The sequence below is a fragment of the Globicephala melas genome, chromosome 17 (assembly GCF_963455315.2).
Source record: "Globicephala melas chromosome 17, mGloMel1.2, whole genome shotgun sequence".
Lineage (NCBI taxonomy): Eukaryota > Metazoa > Chordata > Mammalia > Artiodactyla > Delphinidae > Globicephala > Globicephala melas.
In genome coordinates, this window is record NC_083330.1 from 21,834,077 (window position 1) to 21,859,776 (window position 25,700).

General features: G+C 34.4%; 1 protein-coding gene across 2 annotated transcripts in view; it reads left to right on the forward strand.

Moving 5' to 3' along the window:
* The window catches only part of PKIA (cAMP-dependent protein kinase inhibitor alpha), a 95,735-nt gene extending 70,323 nt beyond the window's left edge, over positions 1–25,412 (forward strand). For both annotated transcript variants that reach the window (XM_060287347.1, XM_060287346.1), the window contains 2 exons: positions 18,314–18,491; positions 21,675–25,412. In XM_060287347.1, the coding sequence (XP_060143330.1) occupies positions 18,341–18,491; positions 21,675–21,754 (231 nt within the window). In that variant the 5' untranslated portion in view covers positions 18,314–18,340 and the 3' untranslated portion in view covers positions 21,755–25,412. The remainder of the gene's footprint in view (positions 1–18,313; positions 18,492–21,674) is intronic.
* The last annotated feature ends 288 nt before the right edge of the window (positions 25,413–25,700 follow it).

Sequence of the window (25,700 nt, forward strand, 5' to 3'; positions counted from 1 at the left end):
TAGAAAAAAAAGATACCTGTTCATCCCTGTCCACCTGCCTTTCTTCATCCCCTTCCTTGTCCCTTCCCTTCTTTTTTTTAAAAAAATCTTTATTGGAGTATAATTGCTTTACAGTGTTGTGATCCCTTCCCTTCTTGAACAAATTGGTCCATTAAGTGAGGTAAAATAACCCTTTGTCAGCATGGGGGAGGTGGGCATTCAAGGAACCACATGACTTGGCATTGGGTCTGAGAGTCTGAGAAGGGGGAGAGGATGTCTGCATAAGGGAGCCTGGAGTTGACTGCTGAAGTCTGATTCGTGTGGAAGGGCATCCACATGAGGAAATGGCCTTGGCAACCACTCTGTACAGATAGTCATAACCCGTGCCAGGTGGAGAAAATGTGTGGGATGGGAAAGTGGCAGCTACAAGAATTTACTTAAATACAGGAAGATTGATCAAATAAGTAAGGCTATTAAGGATATGGTAATCAGTGTTATTTTAATATCTGTGGAGGGAGTTAAAATATGAAAAGGGCAAAAACTAGAATGAAAGGGTGTTGAAAGGGAATGGAGGATGTTAATGTGAACACATGATTTTCAATATAGAGACATTATAGAAATAAACATAGACAATATGTATGCATATGTTTATGAATATATGTTTATGAATATGTGTAAATGGTTATGAATATGTGTTTTCATATGTGTGTATGTATATATGTACATAAATCCCCTAGCTCTGCCTATTGAGAGTACCTGGGACCACTACTTCCCAAGAGCAATGAATACACCTAGTGTCCGGATCTTGGTTTCTAAATACAGCTCTCCAACTGAAGGAACTAAAGCTTTTTGGAGAAATGACTGATTCTAGAGCTACTACAGGGAAAATATAAGATGACCCTAGAACATATTATTGTTTCAAGAAGTAAGGGATCAGCCATAAAAAGAAATGAAATTGAGTTGTTTGTAGTGAGGTGGATGGACCTAGAGTCTGTCATACAGAGTGAAATAAGTCAGAAAGAGAAAAACAAATACCATATGCTAACACATATATATGGAACCTAAAGAAAAAAAAATGGTTCTGAAGAACCTAGGGGCAAGACAGGAATAAAGACGCAGATGTAGAGAATGGACTTGAGGACACGGGGAGGGGGAAGGGTAAGCTGGGATGGTGTGAGAGAGTGGCATGGACATATATACACTACCAAATATAAAACTGATAGCTAGTGGGAAGCAGCCACATAGCACAGGGAGATCAGCTTGGTGCTCTGTGACCACCTAGAGGGGTGGTGTAAGGAGGGTGGGAGGGAGGGAGACGCAACAGGGAGGAGATATGGGAATGTATGTATATGTATAGCTGATTCACTTTGTTATAAAGCAGAAACTAACACAGCATTGTAAAGCAATTATACTCCAATAATGATGTTAAAACAAAAAAAAGAAGAAGGGAGATATCAAAGAATAATTGGGAAACATCAAAGGATATAGAAGCCAAACTGAAGGGGTTTCCACTGGACAAATCTTGAACAATCTAAGCCTCAAAATAAATAATGGTAGAAACATATTATAGTCAATTGAGTAAAATAGGAGTCTATGAGTTCATACTGATTTAAATAATTAAATTGAATAAATTATGTTTGATGAGGAACAGGATATTTACATAATTACAAAGTGACTTACCACAGAAATTACTAATAATGTAGGAGAAAAAAATAACTTTACAATGGAGAAGACTGGGCGATACACCTTAATCAAATGAGTAAAATAATATTCCAGTAAGGTTACAAGTTAAAAGTTTGCCAAAATTGTTTGATAGGAAGCAGTAAGAAGAACAGAGCTTCACCACTGTGTTATTCCTGCCAACTACACATATCCTGAATAATCATGAGACAAATACAAACAGCTAAATCCTACAAAATAACTGATCCATATTCTTTAAAATTTTCTAGTTCATGAAATTCAAGGGAAGCCTGAGAAAATTTAACGGATTAAAAAACTAAAGAGGGCTTCCCTGGTGGCACAGTGGTTGAGAGTCCGCCTGCCGATGCAGGCGGAAGCGGGTTCGTGCCCCGGTCCGGGAAGATCCCACATGCCGCGGAGTGGCTGGGCACGTGAGCCATGGCCGCTGAACCTGTGCGTCCGGGGCCTGTGCTCCGCAACGGGAGAGGCCACAACAGTGAGAGGCCTGCGTACAGCAGGAAAAAAAAAAAAAAAAAATTAAAGAGACAGGACAACTAAATGCAACATGTGATGCTGGGCTGATCCTTTTATTATGAAGGACATGATTGGGGTAATTGACAAAACTTGAAAGGGGTCTGAGGCTTAGTAGCACTGTAGTAATGTGTCAGTGTTAATTTCCTGATTTTCATGATTATATTTGGATATATGTTTGTAGGAAATACTAGAGGATTTGGGGGAGACATTGCATTGTGTTGGCAACTACTCTCAAATGGTTTGGGAAATAAATTATTTTTATTGTCATTTCAACCTTTCTTTAATTTTCAAGATTGTTAAAAGAAGGCAAAGAAAGAGGAGAAGACCCCTGAGTCAGGTAATCCTCCTTTTCCTGGCGACTCCCATAGTTAAAAGCTCAGTTTACAATGGTGGTCAGTTTTTCAGTCTATTTGTGCTAATTTCTGTAACTAACAACATAGCATCTTATTTTCTATTTGAGGTTTTTGGATTTTTCCTAATTATGCTTTTGCTTTTTATTCTATCAAATGTCTATGAATTTGATAAAGTCCTCGGTATTAAAACAAAATCAGTAAGATTCATAAAAATAAAAATAAGTTCTTGGAGAAATTTATAAATTTCTACCTGCATTCAAATTGGAGTAAGTTGGCAAGAAATCTATAAGGGGAAAATACTCTAAGGAGCACTCCCCTTCAGAAACTCAAAATGGTTGCACGTGTTTATCCTGTAAGAGGTCTGTGATGAAACCGCAGGATGAAGGCTATATGTCCAAACTTAAATGCAATCTTTTAAATCACCTTTCATGTCAGGCCATGTAAGAACTGGGCAATTCAATAAGTAAATTAGAACAATTATTGTTTTCAATAATTTTTCAGGTCAATACTTAGAATAATAAAAAACGTATCTATAACGCCAAGAAATCTGGACAGTTATTAGTTATTATCATTTAGACTATTGAATAAAATCAGATATGATAGAGGGGCCAGCTGTTGGTAGGTTTAAAAGTCACCCTAGGTGATTAATTCATGCAGCAGTGTTGCAGGTCTCTCTTTAGATGAAGCACTTAGAAGTATAACCAAGCATGGCTCTAATTTCATATCTGAGACCTGTTTTATTTAGAGTTCTTTGGCAAGTGCTTGCTCTATGTGTTTTTATAGTCTTTGGTTGTGCTATACAAATATCAAAATTATGAATTAACAGATATGCAAAAGTGAAATCCTAGAAGATAGGATAAACATGAAGTCCTCTAATTATCACTCAAATAAGTTTGGTTGACACAGAACTGGGAATTAGATAAAGACATTAATAATTCATAATGCTGAAATTAAAATCTTCTAGTTACAGTACAAAAGAAATCTTAATTTGTACCACAAGGTAATGAATTCAGTACTTTTCATTTGTTAAATATTTGCTTATTACCCCGCACCGTGCATATAACACTGTTCCAAACTTTGGAGGGCAAACAGGAAAAACAGAAACTCTCTACCCTCAAGTTGTTTATACTGCAGTCAGTGAAATTTCTCTACTTGGAGATCTTTTAATTCCTCAGTTCATTGTAACATCTTCTTCAGATGAATTGTTTTTTATTTGTTAAAATGAACGTTTAGCACTCTAAATAGTTTCTTCAATGTTCCTGATAGTGAAATAGTCATAATGCTAATTTCCAATACTAATTATAGAGTTGATAGGAGAAATGCTCAAGATTGATAGTAAAGTGATTTCAATAACCTACAAAATGTCTTGAGGTTTCTCAGATAACAACTTGTCTCCCAGACAAAAATGTACTTATTATTTATATTCCAAGCTTATAAATGTTTTTGTACTTTAATCAACATCTTTTAATTCACGTTTTAAGATATTTTGTTCAGTAGATTATCTCATTTGGAAACTATTGATTTATATATACATACTATGTAAATATTAGTATATATTTCTCAATGGCTAGATCAGTGCTTTCTGAACTACTTAAATTTGTTTAATTCATATTGTTCTTCAGCATTTCTTCTACTCACTGGAGCCTATCCTACTGACTTCAAAAAGCCTGAAAAATCTGAAAATCCCATTTAAAGTAACTGTATGGAAAATCTTTAAAATAACATATAATAATGGTAGAGAAGAAGAGTATTTAACATTGTGCTGAAGATCATTCCATTAATAAAGAGATCAATCAATAATTCTAACATTCAGACATATAATAACAATGAAAAACATTAATCATAATACTGAGCAATGACATTTTCAATAAAGGGAGATATTAAATATTGTATAGGAAACTAGTATCTGCAAAGCAGATAAGTTGGCAACGATTATACATATATTTAAAATATGTTGAAACAGTCATAGACAGTTTTTCTTTTTGGCTGAAAAGAGGCATATTGAAGTGTTTAAGCACTACTTCAACTGGAATAGATATTTAGACACTATACAGAAAACACATGATTGCAGAAGAGCAGATATTAGCAGGTGTGTGAATGTGTATGTCTTTAATTAATGCATTTTCATTCATTCAAAACGGAGAAGACTGCCAAATTTACTTTAAAGGTGGCATTGTGATATGTTACAATTCCACTCTTAGACTTTTGCTGCTGTTGCTGTTCCTTTAGTATTCACCAAAGAGTACCGTCCTGTCGTTTATCCAAGTTAGAAATCTAGAAGCAATCCTAGGATTCTCATTATAGGGTCCCCTACCTTCATGCTCCCCACTCAATAAGTAACAGATTCTTGGCTCTCCTATATAGGAAAGCTCTCTCCAATGTACGCCTGCTCTGTTACTCTCCGGGTCCAGCATCTCTGCCTCAGCCTCCCATTGAAGTCACTTCTAGTTCATTCTGTGCAAGGCCATTTTTAAACCTTCCTTAGTCCTAGGCAATTGCCCTTTTAGAAGCTTTACCCTAAATGTTATCAAATGCATTAAAATGTGCCCAAGTCACATATCCAATATAATTTATAGATAACTATGTGAAAGCTGAGTAACATTGCTGTTGTAGTAATATTAGTTGAAAATATTAATTACACAAGTTTTTATCTCAATTTTGCAGATCTTTTTTCATATTCTGGAGCCATGTTTTTCAGGTGTCAAACAATTTTCTAAGTCCTTCTCAAACTCCTAGTCCCTAGTGAGTGTGTTGTTACTGTCACAGGGTTGAACAGCACAGACAGCAAGATGTCTGAAGATGAAGACCATCACATGGTTGAGTAGATCAGATACGTGGAAGTTGGAATGCAAAGTGTTTGTAGAAAAAAATATACAAATCAAGGAAGAAATTGCAGTGTCAATTAATATGATGTATATCAGATGATAGTATTAAAAAGCCAGCTTCTGTAGGGATGTCAATAAAATATCACCCTACACAGTAATGTCTCAACACCACAGAATGTGAACTGCTTACATATTAAAAAAAAAATAGGGATGGCAAACCATCAACAAAAAATTAAGTATAGTATGTTCCAAAATGAATGTTGGAAAATGGCAACTCGTCTTGAAAGTGGTTAAATCACCTATCAGTTTCATGACAATATTTCTAAACCTTTAATATTCCATCTTTAAAATGGAGATAATGAACATTCCTCTTTGATAAATTTGTTGATGAATTTAAACTATACAATTCACATAAACTTCTTAGTGTTGTATCTGGCAAATACTTGATATTTTTGTTATTATTGATAAATAATTAGTAAACAATAACTGTTATGTTATTATGGTCATTATTACAACTTAGACCAGACCAGAACAGACCAGAAAATATTACTGAGATTGGTTTGATCTTTCATCGTGCTTTTAAAGATGGAAAAGTTAATAATGAGTTATTTTGAGAAGAAATGTGTCGATGTTCTAACGTCCTTGCAAAAACTAAATATTTATTGGATGTAGAAAAAATAGTCTTAGTTTAATGAGAAGGTATAGATTTTAAAAGTATCTTTCCTCCTTGGACTCATAGAGAGCCAGAAAAGGAGATTAAACAAAGGATTTAGAAAGTATAATATAATAAAGAACAGCACCAGCTCTGGACTCAATGATTTTGTGGTTTTGATGTGAATAACCCCAGGTCCCCATTCTGACATCAGTACTACCACTCACTGTGTAAGACATGGTCAAGTCGATTAACCTCTCTCTGCTTTCGTTTCTTCATCTGTAATGTGCAAGTAATATTACTTGTCAGTTGCCAACCAGCAGTACTTCTTCAGCTAATTGACTGTGTCAGCAGGGATGCTGCAAAGATTAGCTAATAAATGATTTATAAACCTTTTGAAATATTAAATAAATGATGTAAAAAGCCTTAACAAAAGAAGGACAGAACAAATCATTCCATGCATTAATTCGCTACTTTAGTCATATATATTTTATAAAAAACTTAAGAAGAGGTAACCTTCCGTAAACTGAAAATAGGATAGATAACTTGGAATTCTAGAGTGCTTTTCGTTGCTGTTATTTTTTTAAAATCTTCTGTCATAATTAAGAATACACAGAAGAAAAAGTGTATTAGAGGAAATAATTACAGTTCACCTCTTTATATTGATGATAGTATTATGAGACAGGAAAATGAAATGAATAAGAATAAAGAAACATGCTTTCTGAGCTATCAATACTTTTACTATTGACAATGGAATAACATTGACAGATTTACTTTACCAATAAGGATCTTGAGTATGATGATTAAAAATAAATCTACAATATACATTTTTTCAGATGTAAGGACAACATACAAAATCCTGTGCCAAGCATTCTGAGGGGACTCAAAAATCAAAGACCCAGATCTCAAGGAACATATAATATAGGAAGAAGAGCAACATGAAAATAATTAATTCTTGCATAGTGCCAAATTAAATATTATAATAAAGTTATTTATTTTACCTGGAGATGGGGAGGTGCTGTAGCTTATAAACTGGGTTTGAAAGATGAGAATTTTGTTGTTCTTGGGAGAGAAGTTCACTCCGGGTTAAGAAAAGCAGCATGAGAAGACCAATAAGAGAACACCAGAGATATAGCAAGTGTTTGCTATGATCTAACTTAGTATACATGGGAGAGATAGTATAGGGAAAAAAGCTAGTAAATTAGGTTGGGTTCACATTCTTGAGGGCCATGCAAATAAAGTTACAACTATGTTTTGAGGGTTCCCAGGAGCCACTGAATATTTTTGAGTATTTTATGTTTAATAAAGTTAATTCTGGTGAAAGTGTAAAGGGTAACTTGGAAAAGAATAAGTTTAGATAAGTAAGTAGTTAGCCTATAATTGCAATAGTCAAGAAAAAAATGATGAAGGGAGTGACCAGACAAAGAACGGAAATGAAGAATACTGAAGAAGCATTGAATGGATAGAATTAAAACAATGAGGTTTGAGAATTGATTAGATGGGAAGAATTAGTGAGATGGAAGTAATTGAACACAATTCTAAGATTTCTATTAATATCATGGATACCTAAGAAAATAGTAGTAATATACACTAAAATAATAAGGATAATAAATAGTTTGGGGGGTGGAGGTAGAGATGCAGCAAAGAGATTCCATTTGAACTTACTGAATTTGAGTTTTTAAGGACAAACATGGGGGAATATCCAATAAGCAGTAAAAATTCCCAAGCTACGCTTCAGAGAAATATCAGGCCCCCAAATTATAGATTTCATAGCCGTCTATAAACCGTTGGAAATTAAGACAATTGGGGTAAATGGGATTACCAAACAGAACATAAAGAACAAAAGAGAGAAAATATATTATTTAATAGTTAAGTGAGGGAAAGGGCAAGAAGAAATATAAGAAGATTATGAGGGAATCAAGAGTACAGTAACTATCAGAGCCAAGGGAGAAAGATGTTTCAAGAAGAGAGGAATAGCAATGTAAAATGTTGTACCAATTTGATATAGATGATTACTGTGAAAAGCCTATTGAATTTTGTGATTAATGTGTAATGGTTTTTCTCTGAGAAAACAATTCTGGTAAATTGATAGATATGTAAGTTAAATTGCAAAGGAATTAAAAATAAAGCATTGTAAAGGATGCAGGAAAATTAGTATCTGCCTCTTTTTCTGTAAGTTTGAGAGTAAATGAAAGTAAAAGGTGAGTGAAAAAAAGAACAGAGCTAAAAGATGAAATATATTTTATAACAGGTAATATGTAAATAATTTTATAGGCATTGGGGAAAGCAGGGAAAAGAAAGACTCCAGAAGCACAAGGCAGGATTGAAGGAAAAATAATAGGAGAGAAGACAGAATCAAGAGCACCAGTCAGGTATTAATGTGGCAAAAGGACTCAAATAAAAAGATGGCAATTTTGATGTGATGATAAAGAAACAGCAATTGAAGGAATTTATGTAGGATGACCTTGACATTCTCCATAAATTCATTAGGCAAGATTTTCTATGGAGTGAAAGAAGATGAAATACAAATGAGACTTAAGAAACACAAAAAAATGAAGAAATTGCTGTTTTTAAGGATGGTGAACAGGTCAGCCAGAGATCAGCAAAGGAATTTATGAATAGTTTTGAGGTTACTTGTTGCCTAATTAGATAGTGAAAATATTTTCTTAAGATAGCCTGTGCTTCTGGCTTTATAACATTTTTAGGCTTTATAACATTTTAGGCTTAACAAATCAAAAAGTTTTGATTTGTTAAGCACTGTGGAAAGAAAAAAAAAGGATTTGAATCTGGGCTAAAGGAAGTTTCAGAGAAGAAGTTAAGTAATAATACAATTGACTTGGTCATGAATTTACAAAAACAATATGAAAATGTGCCCATGTCAAAACAAGGAAAAATATATATATAATCTTGAATGAAGGCATAAGGATCACAATTATCACATTACTGGGGATCAGAGATGAATTGATGAATAGAGAGAAGATTGAGAAGAATAACCATTAGTATCAAATGTTGGACATTTTTGAACTTGAGAATTTTTATTATACACTGAAAATCAGGGAAGAAGTGACGAACTCCCCCCAACAAATGTAGGTGGGTTATTATTTCTAGTAGTATTAGTCAAAAACTTACTGTGAAAACCATCAAAGACAGCCTATTTTTTCTCATATTAGGCAAAATTTCTTCTAGCAGTATTTTGTGATTTAAAAAGTCAATACCTTGGATTTAGAACAAAAGAGGGTTTGACTTTGCAGAGTTAATATGTGTTGGCATCATTCTGTGATACAACTCAGTATATGAGATTACTTTTTTTTAAGTGTGCTTTTGATAGAACACTATCCAAACTCTTCTAAAGGACAATACGTGTCCCATTATACCAAATGGTATTCTAGAACATGCAATGTCATGATCTGGCGCAGGATTTATAATTATGCCTTAACAGAGGAGACTTCTGTGGAAATTTTCAAATTGTTACTATTAACAGGGTATGGTTCTTGATTTCTTCTTTGTTGTCACTTACTCCAAAATGTGACTAGAATATAGCCCAATTCAAGGAAAAGGGGAACTAAGGTAGCATCAAGTTCTGGCTCCCTGTCCTGAGCTCATAAGACTTAATTTGAAGCCCTCTGATTTGTGAGATCAGTGGGTTGTTCTTAGAAATAAGCTATTAGATTGTTTGTAAGCCTGAATTAGATAAATAAGTAATATTCTTATGCAGGAAAAGAAAAGAGAAAAAGATAGATAGTATTGTACTTAGCATGGAAATAGCTGATTATTTCCAGAATATTTTAGGAATCAAAAACTTGCTTAGTTAAGTCCTTTACAAAAGGGTTCCCTTCTCTAATCCGTAGTGTTTGTCGGATAGCTTCCTGTTACTGTGTAGATCAACAGTTCTCAAAATTTGGTCCCCCAACTCCTGCATGTCCCCAGTGACCCTTTCAATCATTCCCTGAGATACTTTCAGTGGATTCACAAGTTTAAAATAATTTTCATAATAATACTGATGCTATTTACCTTTTTCACTTGGCTGCCATTTGCACTAATGGTGCAAAAGCATGGTGGGGAAAACTGCTGACACCTTAGCATGAATCAAGTCAGTAGCAGCAAACTACTAGTAAGCCTGGTATTCTTCACTGCCACACACTCAGAGTTAATATTTTTAAAATGCAAGATGTACCTAAGAATGTACTTGATTAAGGAGTAAAAATATACTAATTTTGTCAAATCTTGACCCTTGAGTAGAGGTCTTTTTAATATTCTGTGTGATGAAATGGTAAGTCAGTGAAGATGTACCAAACTGCATGGTTGTCTCAAGTAAGTACTTGTGTGACTGCTTGGGTTGAGAGCTAAATTAGCCACTTTTCTCATGAATCACCATTTTTACTTGAAAGAACAACTGACAAGCAAACTGTGGTTTTTTCAAACTTGGATATTTGGCAGAGATTTTCTTGAAAATGAACAAAGTGAGCTTGTCACTTCAAGAGAAGCAAAATCCAACTGTATCTGTTGCCAATGATAAAATCTGAGCTTTCAAATAAAAATTACAATTTTGGAAAACTTATTATCGGCCCCTGTGAACTTGTCAGTTTCTCAATTCTTAAAGAATTTTCTGTTGAGATAGGTGGCATTACTAACAAATGTGATATTATATAATGAAATAAGCTACTATTTGGAAATTTTATATAACCTAGTGAACCAATATTTTTCCAAATGACCAATACCTGATATTTTAAAAATACACATGGGCAAAAGATCCATTTAAGTTGCAAAGTAGACAATAGATTTTAATAAAACAGTAAGGGAAGCATATTGATATGGTTTTAGATTCCACATTGCAAAATTTAAAAATCCATAATTATCTGAAAAAGCTATTAAAATTCTCCTCACTTTCCCAACAAAGAAATCTGTGTGAGGCCAGATTTTCTTCATATACTTCAACTGAAACAACATATTGAGACATTGAACGCAGAAGCAGATATGAGAAACCAGGTATCTTTTATTAAGCCAGACATTTGCAAAACTAAGCCAGAAAATTTCAAAATGTAAAACAATGCCATTCTTGTCACTATTTTATTTTGGCTTTGGAATATATATTTCATTTCACTAAAAATATACTATTTACTGAAACGTAATGGGCTTTTTATTTATATTTTAAGTGAATTAATAAATATTTAAAATTTACAGTCTTAATTTCACATATGGTAAATATTGGCAGATATAACTATATAAACAAAATCTCATTCGGGTTCTCAGTAATTTTTGATAATGTAATGGATATCTGAGGCCAAAACGTTTCAGAAACACTAATGTAGACCAAGTCTTAAGCACATAGGAAACTACTCAATGACTTCTATCAAACTTCACATGATTTCATAAAGTAACAATGGAGAAGTCATGTAACTGCATTTGTAATAATGGTAGAGGAAGAATTTTCCTTCTCTTTTAAAAAAAATCATACCATTTATATTAGAGAGAAGACTTCAGTGCCTGCTGATGACATTCTCTCCATTCTTTCTTCCAAGTCTGTGAGTCTCATTTTCATGTGTCCCCATTTACAGGAGTAAAATTAGCATGTTATCCAGTCACCATTTGGCTCATGACTCAATGTCACTATAAAAATCATTTAAGCAGCTTCATAGACCCAACTTCTTTTAGAATACATCTATGCGGACACTTCAATTTGTTTAAAACAGGAGACGTAAGTACATACTTTTTCTAGCCTCTTGCAGTCTATCTAAATCTATAAATTATGCTAGGGTGAAATCTGGTTTATCCTCTCAATTTGTGTAAATGATATTTAAAAAGATAAAGGGCATAAATAAGGGAAAGACCAACACAAATTATGAATCTCAGTTTAGAAATCCATTATACAAACAAAACAATTTTAGAATACCAATATACTGTTTCCTTTGTTAAAGAGGGAGAAAGTGAGACTTTTTTAAGAAGGGAGAAAAGAAAGCAAGGTTATTTCTTAGTCATGAATTTTGATTGGATTTTTAGATATCAATATTTAGAAATTTATGCTTTAAAATTTAATCTAATTTTAAATAGTACAGTACTTAAATAATAAAATGTCTTTTCCTCCCTCTAATCTGACTTTGAATATTAGTATAATTAGCTCTTGTATATAACTAGATACAAAAAATAGCACCATATTATCTTGGTTATATCCAATACTACCATTTTGTCATGTCTAGAAAATTCTAATTATAGCAACATAAATAGGAAGCTTTAGTGAAGAGTCAAAGCCCACTTTTGGTAAATTTTTCCAAGTTTTATTCTGATTAGTTTATTTTGCATAAGGCCAGAATGTGTGCTAAGTGCTACTCTATTAAATCTCTACCAGCTGCTGACACTTTTTAGACTTTTTTTTTGACTTTTGTCATTTTTGGGTGAACATCTGTCAGCCATAGTCATTTGGCAACAGTTTCCCCAGAATTTCTAAGCTAACTACAAGTCATTATGCAGTGATTATATTGGTGTAAAAGTTATTTCCAATCTCTGGTAGTCATATCAATAAATTGAAAAGCTGTGTCAAGATGTTTAGCTGAAAGGAAAAAAACACAGCTGCCATGCATGTAAAAATTACTGTTTTTGAGCACCTAATGGGAGTTCATTAAGGAAGTATAATCATGGAGAGAGAGAAAAAGATACAGAGTTTATAACATGTATATGTTTTGTTTCAAAATGTAATTATGTATTTAAATATGCGCTATTTGTCAGCTATCGTTCTTTTTACTGAAAAGTAAGTTTATTGTCTGGAGAAAACAAATCTAATAAAAGTGAAATACTACTTTATAATAATAACTATTATAATAATAATTATAATGGCTACCATATTTGAATGCCCAGTACTTTCTATGTTACTTTAGAGGTTTACAATAAATGCACATCAATCTAGCAAGTATATTTCATAAATGCTTAAGAAGAAAAGGAGTTTACAGAATAATCTATTCTCACAATTCTCATTATTGTCTTTCACTAAATCCAATTGAAATCTAGATACACACACTTCAAAGATGAACACAGTATACACATACATCTCTCATAACCCTGTTTCTTCTTCCATGTGCTCATTACTTAGGAGTACCCTAAATGAAAATTCAAATTAAGTTTTTGGCTCCCCTCTTATAAATAGAATTAGCACCGTCACAGAAATTAACATTCACAGATATACAAATCATAATGCAGTGCTCCTTTTAATTCATACCTTCTCATAGAAAATGTCACCACTTTTTTCTGTCTCACTCTGATTTTTCAAATCTTCTTAAAACTATTATCAGCAAAGTGAATTAGATGTAAACTCCCACATACACGAGTATTATTATGACAGTCTACATTTTAAAAAATGATAATGGCAAAAAACAAGGAACTTTATTGCAAAATACAGTGTTCTTTATGCAAAGCCCACAGACCTGGGTTCAAGTCATAGTTCCGTGTGTTATTTAGCAGTCCCTTAACTCTCTGACTTATTTTCTTCAAATGAAAATGAGGATATTTTTGCCTACTTCATAACATTGTTATCAGATGAGAAATAATAGCAGTTGTGCTATTTTTAAAGCCTATGTTTTAAAAAGCCATAAAGAGAATAAGAATGAAAGACAATAACAATGACTTTGAGATGAGCTTATTCCTGTAACCTACTTCGCCTTTTTATCAGATATATTTGATAGATATAAGAAGGTCAATGACTGATTCTAAATTTCCACAAAATGTGCCCTTATTTCAAAATGTGACCATAGAAAGAAATCGGTAAAGATATCCAATTCTAAATCTTTAAAGTAACATAGAAACTAAGTACTGCGTTGGTTAATGATAGTGGAGTAGGTAATGAAAATATCATTATAATAGCACTGAATTACTCAAGGTCAAAAACTTTATGCAAATTTGTAGCTTACTCACAGACAAGCAACCTGGTAAAACAGAAAGAGTGGACTGGGATTTGAAGACCTTCATTCCAACCACTTAATTAATTAACTATGTGAAGATGGGCAGATCACTTGAACTATCTGGTCCTCAGATTTTTCACCTATAAAACCTTCCAGAGTTTTAGGATTTGGTGATTTAGTATAACCCACGGATAGGGAAATTCTCTGTGGCTACTGATGAAAGGTGATTAATGTATTTCTTCCTCATTGTTCAGTTCTATTCAACATACTTCTATTCAGCACTGATTATGTGCAAAAGGCTCTACTAGGAATTCTATGTAGTTAAAATATTAACAAAATGCATTTCCTGTCTTAGAACTTGTGATCTGTCTAGAAGGAGAGGCAACCATGATGCCAGTTAGAATTTTAACGCCCTGTACGGGCACAAATCAAGGCCTGTGGGAGTGCTAGGTGAAGAGATAGGGGAAAGAAGGCAAAGAGAAGATGGCATTGGCTGAATTTTGAGGGCTAAATCCATTTCAACAAGCAAGTTTGTCAGGAGAAGGCATTCTAGGTTGAATAACAGAATTGAGCAAATGCACCATCAGAGAAGCTCTGGGAAAACACTGTGCATTTTTCTGTAGCATACCAAGTATGAGAGTGAGTGGTTAAAGTTAAAGCAGCAAAAGTGGGTTCTTTTCAGATTGTGGGAAAACTCAGCAATAATCCTGGTAAGAGCTTTTTCTGTGTTTTACAGAGAATAAATATGAGTGACATCAAATAGAAACCAACATGACCTGGCAGATGATTAGACATGGATATCAAGTGAGAGAAATAAGTCAAAATATGCCCCAACACGGCGTATTAATGAAGCCAGTTTTCTCTATTTATGTGTTTTGTTGTTGTCTTACTTTGTTTTATTGAATTTGAAATGTTTGTGCAAAACCAAGTGGAAGTCCGTATTCAGCAGGCAGTTGCTCTTGTGTGTGAGGACCTTGGGAGAACATTCTAAATAGCAGATGCAGACGTTTGTATTATCCATAGTGAGGAATTAGAAGCATTGGAATTAGATGAGTTATTCAAGTAAGAAAGTAAAGAAGGTCAATGACTGATTCTAAATTCCTACAAAATGTGCTCTGATTTCTAAAGGTGACCCTAGAAAGGGAAGTCTGTAAAAAATACAAAGGTCAAATGGGATGGAACCAGGATGGTAAGGGATCATGAAAGCTAAGGAAGTGACAGTTTTTTTTTTTTAATCAGTACTTACCCACCATGTGCCAAACACTATGTTAATCTCTTGAGATACATAATCCAAGTAAATTCTCATAATCTTGAGAACTAAGTATATTTATCACAATTTATAGATAAAGAACTGAGCACAGAGGGATTAGACATAGCATAACAAGTAAATGGAAAGTCTAGATTCAAATACAGATAAATCTGATTCTTATAATTATTTTGCCTCTATAACTTTTAATATATGCTAGGGGAGAGTTTCAAGGAGAATGTAACTGGCAGTGTCATGTGAGCTCAAACAGGATAGACAGTCACAAGAACATTTAACACTAAGCGGTTACTTAATGTTAATACAGATCATTTCAGTGATCTATATGAAAGTAGTCTCTGTAAAACATACTATATAAAGGCCAATGGAATAGAAAAATTCTAAAGGTTGGTTCAAGGAAAGTGAGAAAATAAAAGTAGTTGAACCCTACTGAGAAGTTTAATGAAGGAAAGAGAAGGTAGTGCAAAGATTTATGAAGGTCGAGGAATGGGTATTTGGTTGAATGGTTGGTTCATTTTTTTTTTAGTAAGGAAAGACTTGAACATGCTTATAAACTTGACAGAGAAATCCAGAGGAGAAAGAAGACTCAAATTACTGAGAAAAAAATGGATGGAGAAAGGTCCTACAGGAGGTAATAGGAAATAGAATCAATAGCATGCCTTAAAAAGAAAGCAGCTAGTTCATCTAGAAAAGAAACAATAGTGATTTACAGAGAAATGTATTTGAGAAAGGAAGAAATGTAAGAGAACTTGCAGCAGATGTCCTATATCTTCCCCAAGAAGGAAGATGCAAAGTCACCTCTTAAGGCAGGTAGTGTCTGGTTGTGTGGACTACGAAGGGTTTGGAATCCTTCCCACAGAGAGAAGCCATACAGAGGAGTCAAATAGAAGTGAACAAAAGAATTTCCGTTCAACTCAGAGTGTATACTAATAATAGAGTAAAAATGTTTAGTTGAACCAATTGGCACAATTTTATGACTTTTTTGGTAACACTTATCCACCCAGTAATGAGATCAGAGAAAGTGTACCGTGCTGTTTTCCAGGTGAGGCTTAGGAAAGTCAAGGTGACGGTAGACCAAAGGGACTTCTTGATGCTAATGAGAAGCTACACGAAACGGTGGGCAATTGATCCAGACTGGGCCTAGAGGAAACTAAAACAAAAAGGGTTAAAGGAATCAAAGATATGACCAGTGTGAAGAACAGATTCATTATGAGTAAGAGGAAAAGAAAAAAATTGGTGGTTATGGTCACAGAAGGGAATTTCCAAATTCAAGATTCTAGAAATGATATAGTTTTGAGTGATCATTGTTTTTACACTTTCACTTAAAGTGCCATTAATGATTATGTCATCCAGGTGTCCTGCCTTACTTATTAGAAAATGGAAGGCCAGGAGGTCAAGTGATTTTCTGTCACTCCATGACCCAATGTCAGGGGCAGGACTAAATCCAGGATCTTCTGAGGAGCATTTGGAAATTTTAAGTAACATGGTAACAACCATTAAATCATATTCCCATGAAAAAGAATGATGGATATAGTCAAGTGATTGGAACCATAATATAGTCACAGTAAAGCATGCAGTATTCATATATTTCCTATTTCAAAACTTGTATTGTGCTATTCCTACCTGTTTCCTCTTTTAGCTTCCTCTTACAGAAGAGAGAGTATAAAAGTTTTCCCCAGATTAAATTAATAGCTCCCTCATTATGCACTGGGAGAAGAACTAAGCTTTAAGGAAAGTGCTACTGACTGCCATCCTGGATTTCACTGTAAATGGCATCAATTTATTTCAGAGTGACAGTGTGCATGTCCATGATAGTGTATGGGTTCTACCATTTTTGCTTCTTCCACATTTCGTATATTTTGAAAAGACTCCTTTCTCTTGATTATTGGCATGAGTTTTTAATCTTAAACTATAGTAAAATGTATTTGGAATGGGTAAGACAGGAATAAAGACACAGACCTACTGGAGAATGGACTTGAGGATATGGGGAGGGGGAAGGGTAAGCTGTGACAAAGCGAGAGAGAGGCATGGACATATATACACTACCAAACGTAAAATAGATAGCTAGTGGGAAGCAGCCGCATAGCACAGGGAGATCAACTCAGTGCTTTGTGACCACCTAGAGGGGTGGGATAGGGAGGGTGGGAGGGAGGGAGTCGCAAGAGGGAAGAGATATGGGAACATATGTATATGTATAACTGATTCACTTTGTTATAAAGCAGAAACTAATGCATCATTGTAAAGCAATTATATTCCAATAAAGATGTAAAAAAAAATGAAAGATTTACATTTGATGATCTTTTGTTATTACATGTATCTCATATTCTACCTTGAAAATATTTTCTTCATTAAGTCTTTAACTAAGTATGTGTGTTACCAGGTCTGTTTGGGGAAACTCACTTTCACTGAGTCCTTTGTAATTTTGAAGATTTTATTTCAAAGGTTCAGTCAAGAAAGATTATTATTCCTCCCAAGGAATGACTTACCAAGTAAGCAACAAGGAAGCTGTGCTCCTGGACTGGGAGCGGTATTTGGTCACTGGCATTGTTTAGAATTGCTGGTGCATGATGATAATAAAAAACAAACTGGATTTTGGTCAATTTCATTATTGTTCTTAGGTTCTCTGCAAACAATGCCCTTGCTTACTGCTCATGTCTAGGGTGGAAAACTTCCACTCCACCTCCCACCACTTTGGTATGCTACTGAGCTCAAGTTCTTCTTTCTGGAGTTGAAGACTGACTAAAATGGTATTAGAGAAGGAGAATTTTATGATCTAAACTGGGTGTCCACAAACTACGGCATGCAGGCCAAATCTGACCTTATGCCTATTTTTATCAGTTTAGTTTATTACTTTTATTTAATGTATTCTCTTTGAGTACTTTTGTCCTACAACCATAGGGTTGAGTAGTTGGATAAAGACTATATACCCTCAAAGCCTAAAATATTTACTATCAGGCCCTTTACAAAAAATGTTCCCTGACCCTTGATCAAGAATCAAAGCATTACTTGCTTTGTGGACATGTAAGCAAGACAGTTATTTCACATCCATATTATAGGCCAGTAATTTAACAAGTGTCTTTGTTAAATGTTTACCATTGACCAACATTATATTTACCTTTTAATTTTTCTCTGTTTTGTAGCTCCTGCTATGTGGATATTTGTTAGCAATGACTGATGTGGAAACTACATATGCAGATTTTATTGCTTCAGGAAGAACGGGTAGAAGAAATGCAATACATGATATCCTGGTTTCCTCTGCAAGTGGTAACAGCAATGAATTAGCCTTGAAATTAGCAGGTCTTGATATCAACAAGACAGGTGAGTCGTTTGACATCTATCTCTATGAACATGGAATGATTTGCAGCACTTCGCTAAGTAGGATTAAGTCATGAAAAAACACCTTTGAAAGTAACGTAATAGAAAGTTATAAACAGTCTAAGGCAAGATAAAAGGCAGGTACTAATCGCTTAATCACTCCCACTCTGTTTTCAATGACTGCACCTTACAGGGTTTCCCACTCAAATGCAGAATCCTTAATCTGATTTTACTAATGCAATCAATAAAACACATGAGTTTTTTTTTTTTATTTAATCCTAATCTCTATAAAAGCTCTGAAATATCTTATGTAGAACATTTAACAAAGTTGGAGCTCCTACCTTTGACAGTTTGGCCACCTGTAACACTTAATAGCATTAGATATTTAACAAGATTCACAGATAAGTCTGACAGATCTCGATTCCAAGAACCATTTCAAAATAAAAGGGTCTCCAGGACCATTTTTCTTGAGAATGGAAGTAAAATAGTCTATTACATAAATAAGTCTTAGGTAAGAAGTTTTCCTTTCATGATAGACTGAGTTTGAAAAATTTGTCTTACTATTGGGTCTCGAACTCCTACCCACCAAATCTATCTTTACCAATGAAAAAGTAAAATAAGTTTGACATGTCAAAGTACAAAGTGCTGAAACCCCTGATGGCTCTTCCATCCATAGCTTTTGCAAATATCAAAGCTGAATGTATTTCCCTGAAAAACACTTGTGCAAAAAATAATCTTTAAAAGTAAAAAGGAGTTCACAATTAAGGAAACACAGTGTTATATATGTGAAAAACACTGGTCAGTTTCTGACTCTTGGTAACAGCTTGATATTCTTTGCTATTAGAATTTTCATGGCAAAGCCTTCCAGTTATTGGAAAACTGAGTCAGAGTATATATATATATATATGAAATATGAAATATATATGAAATAGCTCAGCAACATTACCTTAAAATACCTACTGACAGAACTTTATTCAATGACTACAGGTCAGCAGGTCATAGATTGGTCTTTTAAAACTCAGGTTGAAAATAAAACTTTAATAATCACTTCCATGGAGTATATAGACTGATGTATATTTTAGATTTTGTTGTTTCTCTGTTACTACCAGGAGTTAATTTTCAAAATAGCTCTGAGAAAGGCTATAGGGAATTATTCCAATTTGGTGGCATGAAGTAAGTAAATATAATTTTTCTGCAATATTTGAGAATTTACTAATCTTTTTCATAAAATTTGTGTTTTATATGAATACTCTATTTTAAATAATCTGCATTAATTTTAGCCACTCTTACTATGAGGACATTTTTATTCATAGTGTAGTTTAATTTCTTCTTTTTTTGTTTTCACTGAAATTAAGACCCATTAACCTCAAGACCTTTCTTATACAAGAGACTATAGTCTCTTAACATAGTCTATTAGACTATGTTAAAATTTAAATAGGTTGACATTTTATATTAATAATTTTATATTTGATATTAATATGTTATAATTAAATAATTTAAAATAATTCAAATATCTTTATGCTTCCAGATATATTCTTTTTCAAATATTTCTACATGTTAATTGCAATTCTGTAGACCCTGAAAGAATTTTCTGTTTCTCTTCAAATCACAAAATCCAGAATAAGGCAAAGTATAAACAGCACTGACTTTATTTATTATTCTAAGTACCAAGAACTAAAAGTAATAACTGTACAATCAAAAGTCCAAAACATAAAAAATAAAGACAACTGTACAATGGCAAATTAAATATCACTAGCTGAGAATAGCACGGGACTTCCTTTGTAATTCCTGAGTATTTCAGCTTCTATTTAAGTTTATGCTCAACAATATTGTTGTCCTATGTTTATCTTGACTTGTTAACAAGCATCTATTTAGCCACAGCTCTGTGTTTGCAGCATTATTCTGAGCCCTGAGGAGTATCCCTGGATACCTAGAAAGTCCCAAGCCCCATGGGAGTTAAGATCCTCATCTTGTATTTATGCAGTCACTTTCATCCTTAATATTCTACTGTCTTGCATCTGCCCTAATATGACTTCATTCCTTTGGTTGACAGAACTTCTCCTATTTATCGAGTTCTCATTTCATGCTAATCTACACATCTCAGATTCAGGCCATCTGCATAACTTGGGGGCTTGTTCATTTCTCTAATAGTGAAGATAATACATGAAAATTCTATATAATGCATCATGATATTCTTGGAACACCTTTAGAACAGAATATGATTTTTATGTGGAAAAACTGCTTTTAATTTCCCTAAAGTATGGTGCATGGTGAGGTGTCTTGTGTGTACTTGTTAAGCGTAAAGGAGTAATTACCTTCAAAATTTCCATCTAAATAATGGACAGTCTACTTACTTCAATTAATTTGAATTATGATAATAAACTCTTAGCAAAAATTAATATAATACGCATTATTGCACACCCAAATATTTTGTCCACTAAGCCATATTGGTCGCTTAGTAACAAGCTAACACATGCAAATATTTGAATCTTTGAATCAAGAATTGCCTGCAGCTTGCACCCAGGTAAAGTGACCTAATATGGAGAGAAAGCATTGTTTAATTTTAGTGTTGCTATGGCTGAGATTGTTGCTAAGGGTACAGTTATGAAAGTGGTTTTATTGGATTTGTACATATGTTCTGTAAGGGCAGGCCAGAGGCCATCATAACTATTTGACAAGGGACTAACCAGCTGACATAATGTCCTTCCACTGTTGCTTTTAATTTAAATTAATTAAACCTATGAGAAGTCAGCTAGGTTATCATCAAGTGTTCAGAATAACGTAAAATGTAATTTTAAAATATTTCTTAATATAAGATAGTCAGGCATCAAAAGGTAAACTTGTTCCCTACGTCTGATTTCTGCAACCTATGAAACTACAAGTGCCATGCCATGACCTGGCCATGAGATTTCCCAGCTATTTATCAGAAGCATAGAGCATCACTAACCATTCTAAAAATGCAGTTATTATTTTGTTTTTGAGCCATGCTCTTCCAGAACCAGAATTAGCCCTTGAAACACTTAAGCTGTTTTCTTGATGGGGAATTGATTACCAAGAAAATATACTTGTCTCTATGAGAATTTCAGACTTGAGTATTTCTGAAATTTCCAACATGATATACTGAGAGTCAGTAAATATAAGCAATCATTTTTATTTTGCCTTTATCCTTTTTTATGTCTCTAACAGAAGGTGAAGAAGATGCACAGCGAAATTCAACAGAACAAAGTGGGGAAGCCCAGGGAGAAGCAGCAAAATCTGAAAGTTAACACCCCACTTTGATCTTCATCAACACCTGACAATGTCTCAAATCTCCAGGCCTGGCTGGAATGCATTTATTTCCAAGAGTGAAAAGGGGAAAAAGAAAATGGCTGTGCTGCATTGCAGGAACCTGCTTGTTATGTTAAAAATGGGGGCAGAGGCTGTGGCTGCAGACAGACTTTTCTCTACCTCTGGCATCAGCAATGGTTGAAATCATGTGGCTTGTGTTTGGATGTCATTTTTGTACGGATCCTTTCACTTGACCATATGATTAAATGCTTGTAGAGAGTAGCACCGACCTAGGTGATGATTCTTCCTGTAGCATCTGGCCCCTCACAATGTCAGAGGATTTAATTGTGTCTAATCGCAAAGGGTTGGTTGAACCCCAGAGTTTAAATATCTCTGGCCCAAGTATTCACCCAGTAAAAGAACCATCCAGAAAGCACTGTTTTTAGCATTATGTATCTGTGTGTTCCTGCTGTGTTATTTACACTGTTTTGTATTATACAATATAGATGCTCAGCACTGCCCCCTTCTTTGATTGCTTATGAAAAACAAAAATGATGTACGTTACTGTGAATTTTTATACTACTCATTTTTAAAAGGGCTGCCTAAAAATTCTGCTCCATCGTGTGGTGGTGTGCACAGGATAGAACCCACATTTTTTTTTTTTTTTTTTCTTTTGCAGTACGCGGGTCTCCCACCGCTGTGGCCTCTCCCGTTGCGGAGCACAGGCTCTGGACGCGCAGGCTCAGTAGTTGTGGCTCACAGGCCTAGTTGCTCCACGGCATGTGGGATCTTCGCGGAGTACCAGGGCAGGAACCCGTGTCCCCTGCACCCGCAGGCCAACTCCCAACCACTGCGCCACCAGGGAAGCCCTGAGAGCACACGTTTTTTAAAACCTAATCTTTTCCCTTAATGCACAGCTGATGAATTAAGTCTAACAGATTCATCAAAACTCCTTTGCTTATTATACAGGCATTTGAAAATATCCATTAATGTGAATATTACCTGAATTCAGTCTGTTTGGTGTCTACACAGACCAGAATTCAAACTGCAAATTTTGTCTTATTCCCAAGTGGAGAACTTTTTCCAACGTATATTTTTATTTCCAATTATGAGGATTTCTGAGAATTGGGGAGATGGGAAAGAGAATACAAGATAATACTAAGCATGGGACATATTTTCTTCTATGGAATCAAATTTATCACAGTGCTGTATGATACTATTAAAATTTGGAGGACAGCTTATCTCCACGGAGCAGCAAAAGATGTAGAAAATGATCTTGCAATCATGTGGACACCAATCACAAAAGTAAAGCCCTTGTGTTGTGTTTTTCATGTCTTTTTTCAGCCCTATCAGATCCAAATGTTATTATGCACTTTCTAATGTTTGTAAACTTTTACTAATAATTAGTGTGAATTCCATTCTGATACAATAATAATCATCATTAGAAGCTGACAAAATCTTCATTAATACTGTTAGTGACCTCTGCTGTGTTTTGACATCGTGGTTCTTATATGGAAAGTTTCTATGAACTGTGTAATCTCACTGGTCAGTATTATGAAATCATTTCTCGGTGGTAATATATAAGGCACCAGTAATATGCCAATGGCTCATGAATTACTGGACAAATGGCAGGCAACAGGAAGACCCTTTGCAATAAAGACCCCACTTAACGGTCCTTGAGGTCTTAGATACAATCCCATGTGAAGTAGGTTAAGCAGCATTTCAACAGATAATCTATATGGACATACCAGGAACTCAGCCCTCCTTTGTAGTTACATAAAGGATGAAAGGTAAGTCTGCCCTCATCTCCCTTTACAGTACTTTTTGAATGAGTGGAATAAGGGCATGGGTATCACATGGTCCTCAATCACATATTACTAGAAAAAATGTTAACAGTGTGAGTCATTGAGACAATAGGAAAGATTAAATTTTAGAGTACTTCCTTCTGCTTAACCCAGTAGGATCCAAAATGTCCAGTTAACGTTCAAACAAATCCACCTATTAATAGACTCACAAGTGGGAAAAGAGGTTCCTGGGGCTATGTTAGACAATTTCTGCTAGTCTATTTAGCACATCCAACCCATACAATCACCTTTTAATATCCTTATTTATTATCCTCATAGCTTTCTTGTGATTCTAGGTAAAGTTCTCTTCATCCTTAAAATTGTGGAATTCCAAACTGATTTCATGTGATTTTGTAAAGTTTAGGACTAGTGCTGAGTATATGTGGAGTATTTATATTCCTGTGTGATATACTATTATTAATGCATGTGGTATCATGCCTGTCTTTGAATATATAATAGTTGCTAAATTGTGAAGTCATATGGAGCTTTTGAATTATTTTTGACCTCTTACTGCTACTTTGTCTGCTATATTCAAATCCAGAGGTTTTCCCAAGCCAGAAAATAAAAATTAGCTTTCCAAAACATTCACATCCTACAAATGTTGCTCAGCAAAAGTTCATAGTATCTTCCAAATTTTATCATAATATCTTTTACTTGCAAGTCAGTAACATACAAGGAATTGAATTTTTAAGGAGAGAAGGAAAGAGTAGAAAACTAAGACACTGATTTGATAATACACATTGAATTCCTGTTAACCAACTGACTTTATGCTATTCACTTCACAGCACATATTATCCCATTTAATCCTCAAACAGTTCAATTAAAGAGGTAGCGTTATTCCATTTCATAAATAAGGCAATTAAGGCTCAATAAAGTATAACTTTTACAAGCTTGAAAAGCTAATAAATGATGAATAAAATTTGAAACTGTTTATCTGTCTCCAGGGAGCTTTCTACTGCACGCGCCCTAAAGTTGAAGCCAGTTACAGAGCATGTTTATCTGGAAGGGAACTTTTAGAGATGGACTGAATCAGCCTCCATATTTTAGAGGAGGAAACTGAGTCCCAGAAAGGGCAATTGTTTTTCTCAAGGTTACCTAGATGAGCAATGACACATATGTGAGTAGCACTTTTATCTAAAAAATAATAGTAATAAATTTAATGTCAACTTATTTTTTCGTGTTATACTTCCCAGAAGACATTTTTTTCTGACATGGAGTCTGTAAACTTAGCATGGTTCAGACTTTTTATGTTCCATGCTACTCATTTTGTTTAATTAACTAGAAATTGAAATTTTCCGTTTTTCAACTTATTTGCAACAAGTGTAAACTTTTCAAATTTACCTTTTATCAATTGTAAGTGTCCTATGCTGACATATTGATATCATAAATTCATAGAAATGTTTTTCCAACAGATAATAGACAGGCAGCCTCCAATTTTTAGGCAATATCCCCAGAGCTGTGTACTGTAAATGCCCAACACTTGAGTCTTACTCAGGCACAGTGGAAATACACCATTTTAGAAGATGACTGATAATGTCTGTTTCTCTTCAGAGAAGCATTAAGGGGTAAAGAAATGTAACTGTGGGCAATAGAGTTTCTGAGTGAAACCAGTAGTAATAGGGTGAAAATGTATAGTCATCAAGTGAAAACAGGAACGGATCTATGTTTATGATGTCTTTATAGGGCCTAAATTGTTCTTTAATTGCAAGTGGCAGTCTCTGAAGTCATTTGTGAGCTTGTATGACTTTTGTATTTAGCAATGTTGCATGCTCACATAATTGATATTAAAAGTAATACATTTTTCTGAAATGTACACAGTCTATTAAGAGTATTTATTGAACATACACTATGTACTTGATGCTTGGGAAAGTGTTGCAGGTAATAAAGGAGAAAGCCAAAGCTCAGCCACCCTGTGGTGGACATACCCAGCATTCCAGCCTCATTTTTCCTGGCCTCTACTCCAAAACTTTTCACCTCTGTTCCACCCTGATAGCCCACTTCCTGGACTTTATCACCTACTAGAGCCATCCCACCTCTCAAATATTAAACTCCAATATCACTCCTGTCTTCTTACCTGCTCACCTGTAGGACAGTGATTTTC